Source organism: Scomber japonicus, chromosome 19, assembly GCF_027409825.1.
Source record: "Scomber japonicus isolate fScoJap1 chromosome 19, fScoJap1.pri, whole genome shotgun sequence".
NCBI classification, from domain to species: domain Eukaryota; kingdom Metazoa; phylum Chordata; class Actinopteri; order Scombriformes; family Scombridae; genus Scomber; species Scomber japonicus.
Genome location: NC_070596.1, coordinates 15,092,834 through 15,116,920, shown reverse-complemented (window position 1 = coordinate 15,116,920; position 24,087 = coordinate 15,092,834). Strand labels below are relative to the sequence as shown.

The 24,087-nt window shown below is 38.6% G+C and overlaps 1 protein-coding gene and 1 long non-coding RNA gene across 4 annotated transcripts; both read left to right on the top strand.

The window, feature by feature from the left end:
* Positions 1-1,220: 1,220 nt before the first annotated feature.
* aak1b (AP2 associated kinase 1b) lies at positions 1,221-21,454 on the top strand. 3 transcript variants are annotated; one of them, XM_053340422.1, is made up of 20 exons: positions 1,221-2,286; positions 3,770-3,888; positions 4,976-5,084; positions 5,549-5,691; positions 6,325-6,446; positions 6,770-6,851; positions 7,176-7,308; positions 7,455-7,558; positions 7,847-7,929; positions 8,076-8,236; positions 8,647-8,765; positions 9,372-9,722; positions 10,111-10,256; positions 10,371-10,573; positions 10,653-10,742; positions 12,358-12,453; positions 13,186-13,293; positions 13,701-13,856; positions 14,548-14,658; positions 20,094-21,454. In XM_053340422.1, the coding sequence occupies exons 1-20, from the start codon at positions 2,124-2,126 to the stop codon at positions 20,792-20,794; spliced, it is 3,300 nt and encodes a 1,099-aa protein (XP_053196397.1). In that variant the 5' UTR covers positions 1,221-2,123; the 3' UTR covers positions 20,795-21,454. The 3 variants fall into 3 exon arrangements, with proteins under 3 accessions (XP_053196397.1, XP_053196396.1, XP_053196398.1); XM_053340421.1 differs by having other exon boundaries at positions 13,686-13,856; XM_053340423.1 differs by lacking the exon at positions 20,094-21,454 and adding an exon at positions 15,061-15,887 and having other exon boundaries at positions 13,686-13,856.
* A 3-nt stretch (positions 21,455-21,457) lies between these two features.
* Positions 21,458-23,213, top strand: LOC128380570 (uncharacterized). The gene is made up of 2 exons (XR_008323490.1): positions 21,458-21,545; positions 21,586-23,213. It is a non-coding gene; the product is annotated as an uncharacterized LOC128380570 (long non-coding RNA).
* The last annotated feature ends 874 nt before the right edge of the window (positions 23,214-24,087 follow it).

Here is a 24,087-nt window from a genome sequence, read left to right as displayed (position 1 = left end):
TAGCAAATAATCCCAGTTGGGGATGCTTGTCACATTCTCTTTGGGGTTGGTTGTCACATGTTGGTATATACGTAGCTAGTGTGATCTAGTTCTTTCTTTCTTTTAAGATAGCAAAATGACCTGGAACTTTGTCAGAAAGACAAACAAGGGTCATACTAGAACAAAACATGCACTTATAGAAATTATTTTTGTGTTAGGTTGTTGTATTTCAGTGAAACTAAGCTTTTAAAATAATGTTTAAGACATAATAACAGGGACAACCAACCCCATAGTGTGACTGCCAACCACACGATGGGGATGGTTGTCACAAGTGCACAAGACATATTTGACAGCCCATATCTAAGACCACTCTATTCCTACCTGACACTTGAGGCTTTCATTACAAATTAAAAGGGAATATATTCAGTATACGATTCATGAGGAATTCAAAGGAAAGTAAAAAGTGTGACTACCAAGCTAGTTCTCCCCTACTCATGAAAATGTTGATGATTACAAATAGGGTTACATCTGAAGTTAGACCTTTAAGATTTTGTTCAGATTTTGACTAATTTTTTAATATTGAACATGTTACTGAATACATATTGCTGTTTTTAATTCTTGGAAAACAATATTTTCTTTTAGGAATAAATATAAATGAATCATCTAAATAAATCATGACTTGGGCTTATTTGGAGCACATACAGGTTTAAAATGTGTCACAGTACAAATTAAGCCCATGCCAGACTTTTGACTTTTTTCATAAAATATCTTTATTTTATAGGCTATTCTGAAATCTACATGAACCAATGGATACATTTTCAAATAAGAGAGCAATCTTGCTTTATAAGAAATGATCTCCATTATACATCATGTCAGCATCCATGAAAAACACCTGAATTTAGATTTTGGTTGGGTACACCTACCCCAACAGTTGAAAACATTCCTTAGAAAATTAGAAAAGTAATCAAAAAGTAATCCAATGTGATACGTTACATTACTTTGATTAACTAATTGAAACAGTTACATTACTTAATACATTTTAAATAGAGTAACTAGTAATCTGTAACCCATTACATTTCCAAAGTAACCTTCCCAACTCACTAGTCGTGTACCGGCTGAACGGCAAAACCTGAATGCGGCATATGAGCAGGCGAGGAGGGAGGAGGGGGGAAGAGATGGGAAGAGGGGGGCAGTCCCTCGAACTCCATTACCCATAATTCCCTCCGCTCATCAACAGCAACAGCTCCTTGGATGTTGCCATATCGCTGGCAGCCAGAGATTGCTGTGGTTGCAAAGACTCGGCTGCTGGGTAGAAACCTCTTGTCTTTTTTTGGTAGATGTCAGATTTGGTGGTTTCACATTTGCAGCTCCAGTAGCAGCAGGGGGAGGTTCCGTGTCCCTGGTCTCCTCTGCGGTAGTTTGTTTGTGTGTTGACGAGAGGCTGCTTCGCGCTAATGCGTTAGCTAACTAAAAAAAATCACAGTTTTGTTGCAAATTGGAGCAATTAAACAGCTCGACGGGCAGCTATGTGGCGTCCGACGGCCGCTCCACTTGACTGAGGATGGGAAGATTTGTCGGGCAACGCTATCTCACAAGTTACACGTCGGATACATCGCACTCGGAGACATTATCTTCAGAGGATAACCTGGATAACCTTACACGAAATGTCATAGCGCGTAAGTAGCTAGCACTTAGCTAGCTGGGTAATGGCTGGACGAGATGGAGAAGGACCTAATGTTATCAGCAGCAGCAGCAGCCGACCATGAACAGCTGGATGGATAGCTAAAGAAACACTTTATCCGGGGATGCTATAGCCTCCTGGGTGGTCTAATTCACTTACATAACAGCTAGTCGCAACCGCTCTAGCTATTACCAACTGGCTTGTGTTGGCAAAGCAAATGGGATATTTGCCACCAAAAATCTGGGTTGTCTCAACGTCATCATCATAAGTGACAAAGGCGTCGCTGCATGTTTTGAGGCTGCAGATAGACTTTTCCTCTGATTCTTAAGGTCTTCAATCTGATCTGCTTTGTCTATAAAGTGCAAAGAAAGAAAAAAAATCCAGTGCACAGCAAACGAGCAGCTCATCCTTGTGTCTGCCTCGCATCCAAAGCCACAAACACTCCTCCTGTCACATCGACAACATGAGGAAGTTCTTTGATTCTCGTCGGGAGTTGGTCAGCTCTGGGCCTGGTTCTGGAGGAGGAGGTGGCAGCTCTGGATCCAGTCATGCAGGCGGAAATTTCATTGGACGAGCCTTCACAGTCGGACGGCATCAAGTCACTGTGGATGAGATAATTGCTGAAGGTGAGAGGGGGTTGCACAGACCAGATGATGCCATTTGTTTTTGTTTATTTTGCCACTTTTATTCTTCATGCATGTTGCTAATGGGAGAGAGTCATGTGTGCCTGAGTGCATGAGTCACATGGCTGTACAGGGATGTCATCATATACCATCCTCACAGTCATAATGGAGCTTTGCATCAATATATCCTGGATACATAAATGCAAAAGAGAGGCCTGCTGCTTTCTCTCAGCTATACTCTCAACTAGCACAACAGTTTCCTGGTAGCTGTTTTGTGATTCAAAGGAGTGATTCAAGGAGATGGATGGCTACTGGGCGCCTGACAGTTATTTGATCCCTTTGAAATAAATAAATGAAGGGCTAGTGTACAGTAGATACTGTATTATTACTCTGTTATGCCTTAGTAGATGTTGGTTGTTTGTCATTTTGAAGACTGGAAATTACTAGTGCTGGAGTAGAGGCCTGTAGCTGCAGGTTGAGCATATATTTGTTTCAAACCTCACAAGAAGGCATTGGATTTTTAGGTAGTATCTATTTCTAGTTCCACCTGTAGTTTCTTAATAAGAATATCATTTTCTATAACATCCTGTGAACCATCTGTATCTAATAGTTTTGTTCAGATTGCATTCATTATAATACAAGTTAAGAAATTGTGTAAAAGATAACATTGTAGTGATTTATGCTTATATATATTCTTAATGACTCTTTTATAGACAGAGACTGTTCATTGTACAGTCGACAACAGACTTTTGTCATCATCTTTGCCTTACACCATCCGTCTTTAAATCAGTGTGTCAGTCTGGCAGCAAGTCAAGGTTTTCAAAGCCAGTGTTCAATCAGTAAATAATGTAGGAAGACTGTGTCTGGCATCTGGTCAAAAATGTCTTTACCACACTTTAGTATCTGCATCAGAGGTGGATGCAAACCATCAAATGTTCACAGGTGACTTGCAGATTTATTGTGTCACAGTGCCATACAACACTGGCACTCGCACCAGTTGAGGATGCAGTAGAAGCCGCAATGTCTGGTTGAAATTGATGACTCTGTCACAGCTAAAGTCTGTAAAGTGAATTTGTAGTCTGAGCTATACCAGATGGTTAGGCCTCAATGTAGGCCTCTATGTAAAGCCTGCAGCAATGACATGACTAATACATAACACTATGGCTACACCAGTTGGTGTTGGTCCTGATCATCCGTATTGATGTAAAGCTACAAGGGAACAAAAAATAGTTCTTAAAGTAATTAGTGAATGACAGCTTAATCTCCAAAAGCACCATGATCGGTTTTCATATTGTGAAATTGGTGTAAATGTGAGTTTTGAACCTAAATCTCGTACTAATTGAAGTTAAATGTGGTAACAATAATATGGTGCATGTCAAGAAGCATGTCCTGTCTTGGTTTTGTGCCTGTGACTCAATATTTTGGTGATAAGTCTAATCATTCCTGCCAACTAACAGCTCATTTGGTCTCTTTCTCAATCTTCTAGGTGGTTTTGCAATAGTGTTCCTTGTGCGAACAAATCAAGGAGTGCGTTGTGCCCTGAAGAGGATGTATGTCAACAATGAGCATGATCTGCAGGTGTGCAAATGCGAGATTCAAATAATGGTGAGTTTCTCAGATCAAACATCTCTCTGCTTGTTCTCACGCTGAACTGTGGTTTTCCTGTAGGGGTCAAAATCTCATATTAAGGCAACAACAAATCAAATGTCTTTTTGAATCTATAATTGTGGCAGCAAATTTCCAAGAAATCCAGATGAAAGACATTTTATTCTGTCCAGAGTAACTAAGAACAAGTGCTGAGTTCAGTCAACACCGAGCCTGCAGCAGCATTGTTTTTACTGTATTATTTTATCTGGTTCATGGTGTGCTGTGTTTTTGTTTTCATAGTATTGTCTTGCATGTCCTGAGCCAGATTGTAGAATGAGTTGTAGGCATTATCAGCACAAATGCATAATAAAGGACTATCTGATTTTTGATGAGATGCTAATAGTTCTAGTTTTGAATTGGTTGTTCTCCTGTGGGCCTCTGACAAATATATGATGGGTTTGACCACGCTCGTCTCTGTCAGAAGGAATGCTCAGAAAGAAAGCAGTGAATGTTCAAATGACTAAAAAGTGACTGATTTGTATAAACACCAAACATAATTACATACACAGCTGACCCTCACATTTAGTTCAAAGATGGTATTGGTTGTCATTCTTCTTCATCACATGATGTTTTCTTTACCTGTCAGTCTGTCTCATTATCTCTCTTCCTCTCTCACTAACTGCTTTCTCACATTCAGACACACACACACACACACACACACACACACACACACACACACACAGGCAGACAGTGCTTCACCTCAGCTGCAGCACTTGACATTTTTTCATTACCTAATAGATTTCTGGTTTCAGCTCTCCATTTTGCAGCACCCTCTGCAGGCAGCGGTCTCACACTGCACCCCAGAACACACTGATAGGATGTTGACACACTGCAGACATTGTATGAACAGACTGTGGCATTCAAATTTTAAAGAGTTAAAATATATCCCTCCTGTCTGATCTGCTCTTTGTGTGACACATTATTTATGGCTATTTAGGCTTTTCCGCTCTCTAACACTAGTAACATAATATGTGATGGTAGAGCAGCATTGTAGTTGTCTGTTTTGGTACAAACTTTATTGTTTTGTGTGTCTGTGGTCTTGCAGAAAGACCTTGTCGGTCACAAGAATATTGTTGGTTATCTGGACTCCAGTATCACCGCCATGGGATCGAGGGATGTATGGGAGGTTCTCATACTTATGGACTACTGCAAGGGTGAGTGCTGAAAGGGAAACGGGCTTGTCAGTAACATGCTGTAATTACTGAAAAAGATTTGGTAGCAGTTTCACATTGTGTCATTATGTAAACAAAACAAACAATTATTACATAATGAATCTGTACACATATATAGCATATAACACAATAGAGTTATGAACTGTTAAAATTGGGTTTTCTAGTCAAAACATAATAATAATAAATACATGTAACTACTCCAGTCAGACAGAGGTACAATTTTATTTTTGGAAAAAATGTTTAGCACATCTCACAAAAAAAGGATTGCATTCAATTATGAATAGCTAAACTATGTGTAAAGGATGAACTATATATTTTTATTTGCTTTGCTTATAACAGAATATCAGTGTTATAATAGATAAACAGCCATAAAACACAGTCAAATACCAGTGAGCTTCATTTCTCCTGTTTGTTTATGCTGCTGTGTATTGAATATTATCTGGCAGGAGGCCAGGTGGTCAATTTGATGAATCAAAGGCTGCAGACTGGTTTCACTGAAGCTGAGGTGCTGCAGATCTTCTGTGACACCTGTGACGCTGTTTCTCGCCTGCACCAGCGCAAGACACCCATCGTCCACAGAGATCTTAAGGTGACACATTTAGCCACTTGTTGTTCTGCGTGATGCTCAGCTCTGCAGTGTGTTGGTGAGAACAGCCAGCCAGTCCAGTGTTATCACAGGGCCTAGATCACCATGCTGTGACATGACATGTTTGAAGAAATATGATTGATATGTTTGTTTGATTTCAAGCTGTTTTTAATTATGCATTGTACTAATGAGATTGGAGAGGAGACAATCAGTTGTCAAAATACTTCAAATACTTTTCAATTTTTGCAAGGACTAGTCAACTGCAGTGTGGCTGTCGCATTAATTTTACTGTCACTAAGCAGTTTTCATCCATGTGGGAATGTAGGTTTTCATTGCGGTGCAAATTTTTTGATTTCCATAAAAGAAATGAAAGTGAAGTGTCCTGGAATATAATGACAGGAGCATGGCAGTTTTTACTTTGATGTAAATCTGCATAATGTGGAGGTGGCTTCACATGGATTTTTGGATTATCTCAAGTATACATCTTGCAGGAGGAAAGAAACTACAATGTTTAATTTAGCAGAGAGGGTCAATTACTGTGCCAGCTCCCGACACTGAAGGTCCAGATTGGGTCCTTTCATCTATCACACAGTGTTGTTTTTGTCTATGTGACTCTCATCTCTTCTGTATCTACAGGTGGAGAACATCCTTCTGCATGACAAGGGTCATTATGTGCTGTGCGACTTTGGCAGCGCCACTAATAAGTTCCAGAGCCCACAGACTGAAGGAGTGGCAACCGTGGAGGAAGAGATCAAAAAGTTTGTGCCTTTTTCATCTGCTTTGGCAATATTTGCAGCTTTCATTCATTAGGATTTCTTTTTAGGTAATGCGACACAGAAACTGTCAGCAGTTTTTCATTCATGAGCAGCTTTATTGAATTATCCAAGTTTATCAACTGTGGAGCTCTGCATAGCACTGTTTAAGGATATTTTTTGTGTGCAAAGGACCTTTTTCTTGATGCGAAATTAAATGTGACATTGCTAAAATCACGACCATCTTTAGCATTTATGCACATTCCTGTGGACGTACTACTGTGTAGGTCTTGTTTCTTTCTTACTCAATTATTCCCGTCTTCTTTCAGGTACACCACTTTATCATATCGTGCCCCTGAGATGGTGAACCTCTACAACAATAAGATTATCACCACAAAAGCAGATGTCTGGGTGAGTTATCCTGTGATAAGCATAATGGTGATGTATAAATGTACATAATGCAGTAACACAGTACTTCCAGCAACACATACTGTGAAACTAAGTCATTGAGGCTCTTTTGCTCTAAAACACAAACAAAGTATTGATTACAGTAGTTGTATCTGAACATCTTAAAAGCAAACTTTCCAATCTCAATTCCAATGTTTTTTTAAACTCAAATCCACTTTGTGTCTTTGTGACTTACTGGTATTTTGATTTCTCTTCTTTTTCTTCTCTTCTCTTCTCTCTTTGTTTGTGTTCGGTGTGGTGGGGCATGCATATGATTGTCTTCTCCAGGCGCTGGGCTGTTTGCTGTACAAGTTGTGCTTCTTCACTCTGCCCTTTGGTGAAAGCCAGGTGGCCATCTGTGATGGCAGTTTCACCATTCCAGATAACTCCCGCTACTCTTATGATCTTCACTGCCTCATTCGTTAGTCCTTCAACATTAATTCATGTTTTCGACAACAACATCAAATTTTGTGTCCACAAAGACATGCACTACTGGTTAACATATGAATGTCTTCTTTCATAATGCTCCACTTTTACATTTTCACTCTCTTGTTTCTGTTTTTTCAGGGTACATGCTGGAGCCAGACCCAGACAAAAGACCAGATATCTACCAGGTGTCCTTCTTTGCTTTTAAACTAGCTCAGCGGACTTGCCCTGTACAGAATGTGAAGGTTAGTCTCTCAGCACCAGGGTCAGCTGAAATACTTGGATTTGCTTTGCTTTTTTTCATCAGCCATCGATTCCCTCGTCTTATTCTGTGAAATCTGCTCTTGGTTCTGTGCCTGACCCACATAAACAGACATCTCATTTTTCACACCGTGGGAGGAAAAACATGAATACAGTAGAAAGTGATTATTAACAATGATAATATTTATCAATAGCAAAAAAAAGTTTTAATGAAGTTTTTATAGTATCTGTCTTATGATAATTGAATGTAGATTTCTTTTTCCGTAATTCAGAATTCTCCAATTCCCTCTAAACTTCCTGAGCCAGTCAAAGCCAGTGAGGCTGCAGCGGCAAAGAAAAGCCAGGCTAAACCAAGGTAAGCATGACCTGCTTACATCATATTAAATCCAGAGTAATACTACATTTGCAGAAGTTATTAATATTCTCATATTCATTAAATAATTATATAGACACTGTTTGTCATGATTAACAAGTAGGCTAACATCCTCCCTTTGTTGTCAGACTGACAGATCCGATTCCCACCACTGAAACCTCCATCACTCCCCGCCAAAGGCCCAAAGCATCTCATACCCAGCCTGCTGCTGGCATCCTACCCATCCAGCCTGCTGCTCTCACCCCTCGCAAGCGGGCTAATCTCCCTGGTGGTGCAGCTCAGCCTGTGGGTACGTACAGTGCTCCGTCATTATTCTCCTAACGATCCCAAGAAAAAGAAGCCAAGCTATTGAATAAAGAGGTGTATGAATGCAGGAATCCCTCTAATCCTCTGTGCACATATTGAACTCTGCAATTCTCAACAGGAGCAGATCAAGTATGCAGGTTAAGACTCCTACAAATTAAAGCAATCTAACCACAAGTCCAAAGTGACTATCCAGGCTGTTACACTGAAATGCTGTCAGTTGATGCCAGCTTTTGTACCTGTTATAAACTATTGTGATAATTTTTTTTTGTCCTCTTTATTGCATTTTGTTTAAGATGAACATAATCTGAAACATACATCTGTATAAATATTCGTTTTTTAAAAATGTCCATGCTATTGTTTAACATGTAGTTTGTTTTTTCTGACATCCCTCAGGAGTCAGCTTGAACCTCTCTCAGCCAGCAGCAGCTCTCCAGTCGCAGAAGGCTCAGACTGCACCTCTGCCACTCATCCAGTCACAAAACTCCAGTCAGGCTGTGGCTGCACAGAAGCAGGTAGATACTGAGACAAAAAGAGGTGCAAATTGAAACACATCCTGAATCATCATCAGCATTTTTTCAATATACAAATTTGCAAAAACTAGAAAAGAAAAAAAGCTGATGTCCTCAGTAAAGCCTAATGCCTGCTTGTGTCGACGTACATGTTTTCAAACTAGTGCTGAAAAAATTAGACAATAAAAAAAGAGAAAATAAATATGTGACAGTTTTATGATCAATGAAGTCATTCATCCCTCTAAAAATTATGTCAGTTTCTTAAAAGTTAGGATTTGCAGCTTTTATCTGTCATTGTAAATGTAATATTTTGGCATTTTGGACTGTTGGTCTGACAAAACATGGATCTTGATGTAACATTGAGCTCTGGAGAAATTTTAAGGGTCAAGTTTTTGACGTATTATATAAATGATAAATCAGTTAATTGTAAAAATTAATAGATAATACATTGAAAATAATAATTAGTATCTGCTTTTACACAATTTTAAATCCACATTAGCTTTTTTGACCTTGAGGACTTGATTATTTTATCATTCGAGATGGTTTGTAGATGTAACCTTTTGATTGACAGGGGTGATTTCATCTGTCTTTATGTTATTGACCATGCAGCCTGCAGCAGCCCCTACAGCAGAGACTACAGCAGTAACAGCAGTATCCCCAGTGACCAAGGCTGACGTCCAACCACAGGCACAGCCAACAGTTCAGCAACAGACCACACCTCCCTCTATGGTCAATGCCGCCTCCCAGCAGGCAGCGCAGACTCCATCCAGCCCAGCCCCACCTCAACGCCCAGCTCGACGCAAGCAGGCTGGCCAGGCTCAGCAGCCGGCGGCCCTGCCTTCGCCCAGCAAACCAGCCTCCGGTCAGCTGCCTGTGTCTGAGCAGCAGCAGATAACTCAGCCGCCAGCTGTCCAGGCTCAGACTGGCTCCACTGAGATCAGCCAAAAAGCAGCTGAGATGGTAAGTGGCCTGCCGCTCACCAGCAAGCTTCAAAGAGTGCCCCAACATTGACTTGTTGTCTAGAAGCTGACAGACTTATTAATCTGTTGTCCTTTTGTTTTTCCATAATCCGGTGTAGCTTATTTTACATTGTTTACTTTCTAAATATATTGTTAATCATTTTGCTCCTTTTTTATTTCTTCACTTTGTTCTTCTTTTTGTTTTCTCCAAAATATTTGCCTCTGAATAAGCTAAAAACCCACTAATATGGCTTCTCAACAATATGGCTGTGACTAACTTGTAAACATTAATGATGGTCTTTAATAAAACCATTTTATGAGACAGCCAGAATATTTGTGGATCTTTGATGTTGATCTTGTTCTTATGATTCCATTTCTCTTTGGATTAGACTCCACCTGCTTCTCCAAAGACAACTGAGGAACAAGGCCACAAACGCATCCCGAGTGACGCCACAGCGAGCAGCATCACTGGAGCTCCAGCACCTGACTCTTCACAGCAGACACAAGCAGCAAATGGAGACGCTGCCCTCAACCAGTAAGTGGCATGTTTACAATCTAAGATATAACATGCTTTTATGTTTGTGACAGATTCAGTTATTTAGTTGTTTGTTCTAACATAATATTTTGTGGGGTTTTTTTTCTCCTCTAGATCACTTACATCTGAATCAACCCTCATCCAACCTGTTCAGCTTGGTGATGCAGTGCAGGACCAAAGCAAAGCTGGATCAACTGTTCCTGCCTCTGGCTGTGCCACCAACACCCCTACACAGCCTGCATGGAACCCATTTGATGACGACAACTTCTCCAACCTCACTGCAGAGGAATTCAAAGCTGATGACAAAAAGCCTAACGGTAAAGTTTCTGCACATATGCATGTAGTATTTTAAATATGTCACCGAAACAGTAAATAACTTTGTTTTCTTTTTACTAGATACACTTTCAGAAACTGAGACAGCATCCTGCGAAGAGTTGATACCAGGCTTACAGGCCTCCGTTGTGGACAATGCACCGCAAGAAACTGGTATGTCACATTTTACCCTTTCATTTAATTTGACAATCATGCTGATTTAGAAACAAATGATAAGAAACACTTAAATTGGTTGATTTCAAGATTTTAACCACCGAATGCAAAGTATCCAAAACATCTTAAAGGACCAGTGTGTAGGATTTCTTGTGGCAGTGAGGCTGCGGGTTGTCCACTCTCTATGTAGATATAACAGGTTCATTTTAAGATAATGAAAACACAATTTATTTTCATGGGATTATACACTAATGAAAACATACTCATGAATATTATATAACATTTCTGCCAAGTCCATTCCGCTAGATGCGACTAAATTCTACAAATTGCACCTTTTTAAATGCAACTATTATTTTATTAAAAAAGGTGTCTTCATGTAAATATGCAGCAAGGGGCTTGAAGACAGAGATTGTTAAACAGTAGAAAAGAAAATTGTCCTAATTAATTGATAATCCTAGTAAGTGTAGGGTTCAAGTGGTTAAATGTCAACAAGACACTTGGACCCCCTTGAACTCGAGATGGTTCATGTCAAAGGGCTACATGTATCCATTAATACATTTGTTTGTTGTCCAGACATCATTCCAACCAACTGTCAGACATTAGTCTAAGTATTTTTATTGTCAATTCTAACTACATGCACAGGACATATAGCGGTTTGAAATGGTGTTTCTCTCTGACCCACGGTGAGGTAGACAGCAATGGAACAACAACAATTAGCATGAGTAAGCATGTAGTTTGTGTACGTCAAGACAAAGCAGATAAAAATGGATCAATTCATTTTGCAAATAGCTTAGACTGAGATTTACTGTAAGGATATTTATTGTTATTGTTGTTATTGTCCTTTTGGGATACTACCTAATTACGCTCTCCTTTTTTTTTTAGCATTGTATTGCATTAGTGTGATTTCTTGTCTTGCATGGGACTGGCCACAGAACTTTGACTTGGCATGTAATTTATATTTATTTGTGGCATTGTAGATGTTGTCTGGGTTGATGGGATTGGGGAGTTGGGGGAGCTTTTATTGTCAGTACATTTATATTGTCCTGTATGTGTGGTGTTAATGGGTTCACTATGGAACCACATCAAGTCCTCAGTGGTGTTGTGATGCTACATGCATTAAACTGTACCAGTCTGAAGGAATGTAATGAAATTATGTCAAACCAAGAAGTAAATCCATTAATGCACCTGATCCATTACTCTGATAGCTTTAAGTAGTTTTCAAAAGCGAGTGCTGCCTGTGTGCATCACATAAATAAAGTACATAGGGTTAGGTCAGAACAAACTAAATGCCAACATTTAAATAACAGCAAATGATGCCGCTGATGGTTTATGTGCTGCCTTTAACAAGAAACAAAAGGTTGAGAATTTGATTGCTGTCTTAATGATGCCATGAATAAAGTGGTTATTGTAATAATATTAATATAATAATTACTGGATTTAAAGTGCTCATAGTAGTTGTTTTTTTTTGTTTTTTTTTTAAAGCCTAGAGATAGTAAATATACTTAATGTTGTAGTTGGCATAAACAAATGTGAACCATTTGTCCCAACATACATTTTTAGGCTTCATAACACAGATTATAGATCTTTGCTGTATCACATGGTTTCTGTTTTCCAGTTGAAAAACCATCAGCCATTCTTGATGTGGATTCAGGAGCCTCACTGTTGGTTGTCCCAGATCCTTTCCGGACCCTCGAACTGTCAGACACACCAGGTAAATACCTCTGTGATCTCCAGTGTACACACAATCATGCATCTGTGATCTTTTTGTTGGCTCTGTTCAAACATATGTTGTCTCCATAAAAATGAAATGTGAACTCTGTTATCTATGGAGATAGATGTGCCAATTATGAAACATGTTATGTAACAAACATGTATGTCTTTAATACCTAAAAAATGTGTTTATTCTTCTAATTTATCTACAGTTAAATTAATGAATCATAACATGGAAATGCAAACAATAGCTATGTGTTCACCTGCCTGTCTGGCTCCAAACTAACTAACGTTTCAATCTTTCAAAGTATTTAAGTTGAAGAAGAATGACCCAACTTTTCTCTTTTGTTGTTGCAGGATTTTTTAAAAATCATTATTTCTGAGGAGCATTTTTTACTTTCATGGTGCCAGCAGAGACCAATTATGAGAAATGAGGCAGAGAGCGAGAGCAAACAAAAAAAAACCTAGACGCACTTAAACCAGGGACGTAACAGTTCATGGTCAGCGTGTGGGAGTATCTCAACAGATTATTAACTAAGATCAATCATTTTGGACCACCATTTGACTTTTGTACATATTTAATTTTGTGCAAAGGTTTGTCTTTTATCTCTCTGTGAGAAATATACTAGCAGGCAGTATTGCCCTAGATTTTTCTTCCTACACCTGATATTGTTATTGTACTTTACTCAACTATGTGTCCTTTCTTTTTCTTTAATTCTTCTCTGACCTTTAGAGAAGCTGATTGAAGGACTCAAATCTCCAGACACGTCCTCACTCATGCTTCCCGACCTGTTGTCGTTGTCTGATCCCTTTGGAGGCTCTGTGGAAGAGTCTGCAAAAAGTATGTGTGTGTGTAAAAATACATTTGTAGTAACCCTTTACTGTAATTCACCCTATTTAACATTTATAAGCAGTATACAAACATTGAATAAATGGTTTATAACTCACTATGATGAGAGCACAAGCAGACTAAGGACATTTTAGTCAGTAATTATAACTTCTCACATGAACACATTTTGTATTATTTCAAACATATTTTATTATGTTATCATTTATAATGCCCACGAGGGGAGTTATACAAATATATTAATATATTACATGTCTTGATAATGTTACATCAAGACTAAGACCAGAAGCTAACAGAAGAAGAGCTAATAAGAAATATTACAGTTTGCCTGACTTCTACCTCCTCTTATTTTTTGCCTGCTTTTGTCTTCTCCTGAACTGATTCAGACCCCCTCACTGCAGACGACTCTCTCCTGGGGTGCTCTCTGATCTCCGGTCCGTCCGCACCTCCAGCAGGGAACAGTGCCACCTCCTCTGTCTCCTCTGCCCCGACCTCTGCTGCCTCTGCTTTGGATGATTTCAGTCTGTTGTCTGGAGACCCTGCACAGCCTAAAGCAGGTAAGTTTTCCCAAGAATCCACAAATTCTTTTTTTCCATATGTTATTTCACAGTTTTACATTTCTGTGTAACTAAAAATAACAAATTCCAGCTTTAACAGTTCTGCACCCTTTAAGACCAGGAAAATGTTTTAAGTTCCATTGAAGCTTCAACACTAGAGGGCAGAGCACTTCCAAAACAAACTTACAGCAGTGAGTCTTTATAAATGACATCAACTTACATGCTTCTGCTATCTGTTTCATATGCATTAAAAAAAATGATCAAGTGCTTCTCTTGCTTCTCTCTATAAAACTGTAATCTGCGGCTCAAATCGAGAGTTCCACAGCTGTGGTTCAGTTGTTGCCTCTTGGCTGGTGATGGAGGGCATTTAACAGCTCTGAATTGGAGCCAAACTGTCTGCACAGTAGCTGTATGATCCTAATTACTACTGAGCTCCATCTCGCATCATAATTCCTTATCAGGCAGGCTTTGTGCCTTTGGAGAGGAGAGGATGAGAGGACTTTTTTTTTTTTTTTTGCAGTAATAGCTAATTTTATGAAAATGTTGATCACGGTGAGGGAGGTAATGAGGGAAAATGTTTTTAGTCATTTTTGTAGTCATCCTTTTAATTGGCCACAAAGCTCCTTTTTCCTGTCTTTTCACTCTTTCACACTCTCACATCACCAACACACTTTTCTCTTATCCTCTGCAGACTCGTCTCTCCTCATCTCAGACTTTGAGCCCCAACAAGCCAGCGCGGAGGCAGGCACAGAGGACGACGACTTTGATCCTATTCCCGTTACAGGACGAAAGAATTCCCAAGGTAAGCCTCTGCAGTCTCCGTGACGATTCACAGGTGGGTCAGGTTGGTTTTTAGGATTCATAGATACATCCAGGAATTGGCTGTTTATTGGGTTCATCTCAGTTGCATGCTAATTTGCTATATAATTAATGACAGTCAAACGTACTTATAACAGGATCAGGTGCTTGCACAGTTTTTTACGTCCCTCTCACTTAAGCTCAGTTAAATGTTGAAAACCACTAGAAGTAAATGGGTAAACTCTGCCCTCTCTTTCTCTCCTCTCTCTTTCATTCTCACCCCTTCCTTGACTGCTGTGTGTGCTTCTTGTGAACCCTGCTCCTCTGCTTCTCTTCCTCCTCCTCCTCCTCCTTCTGTCTGCCTTTATTCGTCTCGCCCCCCCCCCCCCCCTGTTTCTCCGGCCAGTTTCAGGTGGCCACTCGCGCAGTAACAGTGGCGGCTCTGAATCCAGCCTGCCCAGCTTGGCCCGCTCCCTCCTGCTGGTGGACCAGCTCATCGACTTGTAGGCGACCCCCCCTCCCCCTCGTAGAAGCTGTAACACTGGATTATAGACTGGCATAGCATAACAGCAATCAACACTGTTGTCATAGCTAGCTTCCTGCTCCCCCCTGGCTGTCATCTTCATTCTAGCTCCTACAGTAGAAACGTCCTTTTGCCTTTCAGTGCTTCATCATTCCCGCCCCCTCTTGCCGTATCCATCGCATTATCTGGCTTCTATTCACCTCTCATCTCTCACCCTCTCACTCACATTTTCTCTTTGTTGTAGCCTCTACACGTCACGTATCGTCCATCGATTAACACCCTCCACTAACATCACCCTTTCTAAAGATTAACATCGTTCAATCTGTCAATCAGGATATAATATTGCTATCCAGTTTGTTTGAACAATATTGCATTATGTCTAATAGCAAACAATAGAAGATCATTGTTGTAATGTACAATAGGCATAGTTATAAGTGGTCGTAGTTATTATTGTGCACAAGTGAATTTGTCGTTGTTTGCCTTTCCCAAATTTATTTGCACATTTTTACAGTGAAACCATCGAAAGACTAAATGACCATTTAGCTTATTTCTTTTATAAAAGGGAAACTTCTTTGAAACTTTGTCACATAGCCTGATTTTGCACAGTAGCATAAATGTTACCTTTGTCAGGGAATATCCTTAACAGTTTAAAGCTGCTATAGATTAGAAATATGACATCAAATTGAGTTGCAATCTGAAAACAAAAACAGCCATAACTGCACCTCCTGCTTTTCTGTGTGCCTCTGCTGCTCCCTCTGCAGCACGAGCACCGTATGAACAAGAGAAGAGTGGGATACTCAAAGTTTCCCTGAGCAGACTTAACAGTGAAAGTGCCATGAAATAATGTTGATGAGAACTCTTAACTGCTACAAAATAACTACAAACCAAATCATGTCCAAACCATTCAATTAACTGTACTTTTAAACTTGGGACCTGATCTTCTTCTTTTGCTGTTCTTTTTTTTATCAGCTTATTTTTAATTTTATCCTTGAGGCAAGCAATAGGTTGTTTTAAAATTAAATGACAAATCAGGGTCATCTAGCAGTGTTTATAGCAGTGTGCCATATCAATATGAAATAATTTGAATAATAAAAGTTATACACTACTAGCAAAAATAATAGAAATGCAGTAACTATTATATAGAGACCAAACATGACTATTCAGGTGATTCTTTTGGTATGAACAGTCTAATATGGCATTTAAAAAATTATTTTAAGTTGCACACACTTTTTTTTTTTTTTTTCATTTTTAAAATTAACACAAACATTCACCCCGCATTGTGCAATCCTTCCTACATTCCTGTCATCTGTTTACTCCTCATTTATGTAAATATATATCTGCAATCCCTGCAGGCTCTAATCCAGACCATAGAATTGGTTATTCTTCCTGTGTATATATAAAGTCATTGTCATAAAGCTTTACTTGTGGAAAACATATTGCTTTATTTGTGAATGTCTATATATACACACTGTATATATATTGTATACATTGTCTATATATAGACATTGTTCTCCTGTTAATAAATGTTAATATGAATAGAGTGTTAGAGAATGAATGTAAGAAATAAATATTAGTCTACTATAATAAAAAAATATCTATGATTCTTAACACCATAATCACTGAATAATAATGAAGAATATATAAATATTTCATTCCTCTTTGTGGAACTGTGTGTTGAGAAAGGTTTTTTTTTTCTTTGGTTATATCTACTCAATAATTGTCAGTACATTCAAATGTATAGATGATAATCCTAGTCTTTGTTCACCCTGGAGATTAGGCTGAATCCAATGTCTTATTCCATCTCCTCTTCCTCTGTGAAAAGAAAGTGTTGCGTGTGTTTACATGGACTGATTGAAGGATTATATTTTTATTCGAAACAGTCGACAGCTTTCTGGGGAGTGGGAGCTTAACCTGTTGGATCATTTTAGTCCCGTTTCATTTCATAGTCACTGCGAAACTAGGAAACTTTTCAGAAATGTTTGCTTTGTAAAGCTTTTGTTTCGCTTTACCAGTTTTAGTGATCACAGAATTCATATCAAAAAGCATGGCAGTGTTGTTGAATGTTATGTTCATGTGTGTTGGTATACAGTGTTATGATAAGTATGTATGTGTGTGTGGAGTTGGAATTGTTGGATGTGTTTTACAGTAGCCTACTTGTGTTGTTGTTTGCTGCAAACATGGCGACAGTGACGTTGTCATTAAAAACTCTTCTGAAAGCACAGCCCCCCCCCCTAAATTCTCTCAGGTAGTAAGAGCCACAGCGCTCTCTCTGAGTTGGATACATTGGCTTACTGCTCCCCAGCCTCACAGTCCTCTCCATATTTCAATAAACTGTCCAACAGCAGAACCACTGGAGAATTTGTCTGATATGTCACGTGTGAGGGGCTCTGTGAAGTGTGAGAAGGTTTACTCTGCTAGTCTTAAAGTTCAGATACAACACTGATGTTGCAGCAGTGCTATGCTTATCACAGTAGCATGTCCAGGGTTTGAATTAATCTTCTCCAATCAGTAATAGAAATGTTTCTATTGGATCAAACAAAGTCATTTTGCTTCCCATGCATGATTACAGTGGGAAGACGACCTCCACCTCCTATTTTTCCATTTTGTCATGTTAGAAATTGATTGTGAATAGCATTTATTGTGTGGTTTTAGTGAAATCTATTTAAAATACTAAATTTTGGAAGTCGGATAATAATTCAGAGGTGACTTTAAATATTCAGGATTGTATTAATGGGTTTATTTATTCCACTTACATACAGGCAACATCAAATGTGGTTACCTTTTATTACTTCATGATGCTGAATTTTAGAAAAATGTTATAAGCATTGAGCACTGGTCTTTGATATATTTTTTTTTAAATCAAATTGATTTTATCATCTTGTGAAACAGTTTCTAAACTTTTTTTTTTGTGATTTAAAAGGTTTTAATTTATTGTTTTGGTCCAAATAAGTCTTCAAAAACATTACAGAGGAAGCTATTTTCATAGCAGCAGTCTCTTGAGCATATGTGTAGGTACTGCATGTGCAATTGAAGCCTTTCTCCACCCCCTTTTTTTTTTAAATGTATGATTCTCTACACGATCCTTCCACTTAACAGCTCGTTCATCTGCAGTTACTGTTTGAACCTATGCAACTCCCAAGCTTCTCCCTGTAGCCGCCAGCGTGCTGTTGTAATCGGTAAAAGCCCAGCAGGTAGTGAGATTAGTCCTCGATGTGACACAGAAGCCCCTCATTTTTCTGTTGTTTTGCCAAAAATGGAAGCTGTCAGTTATCTGAAATTATTGCGTGTTTTGAGAAGCCTCTTCATGTCTTTATGGCCCAAACCTGCGTCAGAGCTGTGGTATTGTGTGCTCCTTCTATTTTTGTGAGATAATTAAAGAATTATAAAGGGATGGCAAATAAAATACAAATGTGAATGTCAATGTGTTGAGTTTTAATTGTAAGTTTGTCTTCTGTTAATTGTTGTTCCAAACACAGGATAATTATACCTACATAGACATATATTTAAAATCCCCTCAATCATTTCACTTTAGTTTGTTCATCACTGTGCAGAATATTGTATGTGCAGGGTTTTAGATAGAAGCTGCATTCAAAATCATCTGCTGAGTTGGGAAAGCTTGTCTGTGCTCACCTTAAATGACATGCATGATTTTGTGACATCGCGACTAGTTTTTTAAAGCAAGTCAGGGTCCAAGTTCGGCAGCTTATAAATGTGATGTGGAAACTTGAAGCCTCCAGTGCTCCAGTACACTGAGAATGCACTTTACACTGAAATAGAAAACATTTTTTTGTCTAGCAGTTCAACTTTTTTTAATTAAAATAGTTAACATAATCACAAATTTTAATGACGGAGAAAGAATATAATTTTTATGTCTTTAAATATTTCTGAAGGGCGTCTTTAAACTGTTTGTTTGTTGATTGTCTTTCTGCATGCCAACATATCTTAATGCTTTGAGTGGGAGAGTAAAGGCTTAAATGATCCATTGTCTGATTTATTAATGTATAGCAAAATGCACGAGGGTAGATTTAATTGTGTAATGCACTAATCAAAGTTTTATTTTGCTTGGATAGCAGGTTAAGTCTACCCAGGTAAGACCAAGCATTGACTTCATGCTGCATTCAAATCTTAATCCATTTCAGTTTTTTGTTGTTGTTGGGTTTTTGTTTTTTCATTGTTCAACTCTTTTTTTTTAAACTTTCCTAAAGATAGTAGAAGCAGGAGTCAGAAATATACCACATGCTTGAAGTGTATCTAATTTCACACCTGAGACCGACAGTATTGTCAGAGGACATTAGTCTAATACAGATGTATATGTATTGGCTGAGAAGTGTCCAGAAATGTCTGTATCTGAATGCCAAAATATGTATGAGGTCATTTTGTCCACCAGAGAGCATGGACAAGTTTACCTTTCAATTGTAAAATGTACCATTCAGTATATATTTTGGTTTTTAACAACCAAATGTAAAGGGTGCTTATCAAAAAATGTGTCTCATGTGTTTATGTAAAAAAAAATCTGCTGATATACTATATCATTATTGGATCTTTCAAATTCTGAAATATTGATAACTGATTTAAAAATCCAGTACTGATCGGGCTGTACTGTATTTCACACCACCCATCTGAGCTTGCTGATAAACATCATGTTAGATTTGCAAACAGTGAAATTTGTTGCACTTTTGCCACTTTAATATGACTCTGTCACCAATGCCCAACAAGAATTTTTTTTATCAGTTTCTGTCATTGGATTGTGATCGATTTGAGAAACATTTCATTCTATAATGTTTAACATAAATAGAAAAATAGATTTTGTAGAATATGCAAGAAATTTAGAAAGGAAACATTTTTTAAAAAGGTCAGAAAAGCACGTCAGTTTTTATGTTCATAGCTTACCTCTCTCCCGTCTCCTCCTCATACAGACCTGCAGAGGGAGCTCAACAGTAATACACTCAAAGCCATTGGGACTGTGCAGTTCACTGAGGAGAAGCAAAGCATGTTGCAGCAGAGGACTGCTGCATGTGTCTATACTAAACACATGTTGCCTTCAGATGAGAGCAGCATTCAACACCATACAACACCAGCTCCTTCCACCAGCCTGCATACCAGACCTGTCCACCAAGTATCTCAGTTCCAGTCTGAAAACAGCCCAGTCACCTTTGATGTCTTCCAGCTGGCCCCTTTTAAAACACCAGGAAAAGAAAGCAACATGGCATTCAGCAGCTCCTCCTTGTCTCATGAACCTTCCGAGGTATCTGATGTTTTCCTGCAGGCACCGTTTGGAAAGAGGCTAGAAACCACCAAAGCTGTCCCTGATAACGCTTACATATTTAAGTCGAGCACACCACAGATCCAAAGCAGCAGCCAGAGTCACCTTGTCCCAGTATCACCTCTTCCTCCTCCTCAGTCTCTTAGTACTCGTGTCCCTCCTCTGCACACGGAAACACCTCTGCTCCAGCAGCCGGTGGCGGTGCACCGGGTTGTCTCCAGGATCGGTCAGCAGGCCGCCGTGGGTTCAGTAGCAGTGGGGCCTCTGCACTCCTGGACCATAGGGGGAAGAGCTCTGGAGGATCCATTTACTGCTGCGCCTTTTCAGCCAAGATGTTCTCAGGGGAAACCTTGATTATATAGTACACACATCTTTTAAAAATGCCAAGTCAGTCAGCTTTTTGTTTTTGCAACTTAAGAAGGATCCAAAGTATGGTTCAGTTGCAGTGTTACACAAACCTCTAACATATTTTCACTCATGATTGACATCATTACTGCAGTATTACAATACTAGATTATCCTTTTATCAAGTATGTACTTGTTTTCTACCTCAGTCATCTGATTTGCTTTCAGACTGAGCACAATGATGTGCCATTTCAGCACTTTACAATAGTCTGAACATGGACCGTGAGGTTCTTAAAGTGAACATGAAGGATTGGTTCTGGACTGAGAATCTGACTGATAAGAACAAAAGTAATGATATCAAAAAGGGCTTTGTTGAAATCTGTAATTTTTTTGACTTGCATAACTTGCTGTTTATTCAAATAATGAATCAAAAAGCATTCAGTGTGTTTTTCAATTAACAGGCCCATAATTGAAAATATGGAGCTGTTTTATTCAAATCCTAACAAACATTATGGCATCAGTGAACATGAATAGCTATATTAGCGCTTCAATAAACCTGTCAGTTAAAAAGACAGTGATTGCAGCTTCCACTTCTACAGTTTGAATCAGGGGTGCCCAGGCTTTTTTGGCTTGTGAGCTACTTTTAATTTTGACCAGCTATAAATGATCAACCAAACAAACAGATTTAATAGCATATCTGACAGTTAGACATACAATAACACCAAATGCCCCTTCTGGGTTCTTCACATAAAAATAATGTTGTGCCTTTCACAACTTTAACAGTGAGCTTAGTGACCAGAGCAGAATCACAAATTCATCATTGAAGCAGTCTCTCAAAATTCTTTTTCATTCCTTTCAAAGATATAAAATAGTTTGTGGTTCCAGCAGGTGTGTAGTGTTTGCTGATTGCGGCTCTCTCTCTCTCTCTCTCTCTCTCCTTGACCGTCCCTTCACTTCACTTTGCTCATTAGACTAGACTGTTTATTTTCAATTTACTCGCTTTGCATTCTGGGTTTGACAGACTGGACGCTCATACGTGTCATTCAAGTCACACATATCAAGTGGCAGGTGCCATAGGAAGGAGGGACAACTTTTTTTTTTTTTTAATGGAACTCAATGCAATTGACTGGTGGATTGCGATCGGCATATTGGGCCCCCCTGGTTTAACTGAGTGGTTTACCTTTTTGTTTACAGTTAGATTACAAGTTGTGCCTATCAGAGATGTAATTAACCTAAATGGTTGCAGATTCAGTATCATTGCTGCAAAAGATATTAAACGTGCTGAGATGCAATTCAAAGAAACCCATGGATTTTAAATGTAATCATGTGAAACATTTCTCTTACACAGTTAAAGGAGAAAAAAATATTTATGCAATAGTTATTTTCATATCAACAGTTAAAGCAATGTAATTTTTTAATGAATATTATGCAGAGAAGACAGGCAAATTGCAAAAAATCCCAAATGACTGGTCAATCAAGTACTGTACAGATTATGAAGGATTTAAAAGGGGACCTATTATGCTTTTCTTTATTTTCTGTCATATTTATAATGTTATAATGTCAGATGGTCATTAAATGTGGCTAAAGTGTCTAATAATGACAACATTGGCTTGTGACAGATTTCTTTATATGGTCATTTGCTCCACGGGAGTTCACTGGTCTGCTCTGCTCTGGTAATCGCACCAAGCCATGACTCCATTACTCAGCACTGCAAAATAGTAGTAATTTGTTTACCTGTTGAAGGTGTGCTGGTCATCTGCAGCTCTTCATCAAACATCTCACTGGCTGTTTCTGCTAGCCCATCAGAATAGAGTGAGAGGCTGAACTGAGGGGCTGCATAAAGGGCCAGTATTAGATAAATAAGCTGTGAATCATGCAACGCTATTTTAGTGGACTCCCAGAATAAAAATATAGAGCTGGAAATTAGCATAATAGGTCCTCTTTAATAATTTCAAGTTTACCTGCTTTAATGCTTAAGAATGGTTAAGTTTGCTGCTTTAATTTTCCTTCAAATTGCACCAGTGTTATATGAGTATAGTTGTCTTTTCTGTTTGTTTGTTCTCTAACTGTTGTTTTTAACTGTTGTTTTTTTGTCTATTTCTCGGTACTTCAATGAAAACATATCATGTCTGTGGTTCAGATCCACTGATCATAGACCACGCAAACATCTCTACAGAGTTAAGTTTTAAGTAAGCTGTTTTTAAAGCTGTATGATCTTAATGAATGCTTATGAGTTTATTTCCTGACTTGCTTTGCGACCTGGCACAGATAGATAGGGACTTTTTGTAAACCATGCTGCCTTTGCTTGCTGTATCTTGTTCATGTATAATATCTTTCATTTATTTTATCTAGCTATTAATACTGGACATTAGGAAAGTTTGTACGTGAAAGAAATGAACTATGTATTTTATTAAAGGTTTTGAATATAATGGCATCCTGTTTATTCAAGACAAACACCATTTACACACACTGTCCAGGCTTTGAATCTGGTTTACCATTTTTGTCAAGTAATCACTATCCTTTTTATTCCCGCTTTTTTGGCTCTGTCTACTTTGAGTTGGATAATAAAGGCAATAATTAAGTGGTAGAAGAAACATACCTCTACAAACACCATGAAAATGTCAAGCTATATGCCAGTTTCATGTCACTGGAAAAGGCTGTACATGCTTCATTGCCAACTTCATACTAGGAGATTCAGGCTTTTGTGGTTAAACCTGAGATTTTGCTATTTGTGTCAGAAAGTGGTGTTTGTGGTATGCTGGAGTTCTCTGCTGGAGTTCTCTGCTGTATTGGTAGTGATGGTGAAGTTTACTTGAAGTAGATGACAATTCCTGGTTGTTCCATATTGCTTTTGTCACAATCATGTCTTTATAAAGTACAGTTCAGAGAAGTTTGAACCAGGGAAAAGCTACAGATGTAGTCTTTTTAGGAATGTTATTGGTTTATCATCCTTTTTATCAATACCAGATTATACAGATTGAACAAAATGTAGAGACAAAATGGAAAACAGATTTGCTCTTTCATTGGCACTTTTCCTGGCATTTTTTGCTATCAAGCTGAGCCCCTAATAAACTACCACAAAAACACAAGTTGGAGCTTAAACCTCCTGTTGAGGAAGAAAAAGGTAAGCCGAGCCTGTGCGACAGATGAGACATTTGTTTTTATTCATCACTATCGGTAAAAATATCATGTGAGCTTCGGTTTTTAGTATGAGAGTAATTTTCCTGAACTGGGGACAAGGAGAGCTCATGGAAAAAAGTCAAGATTGAGCCAAGTCAGGAGCTGATTTTATCACGGTAAAAA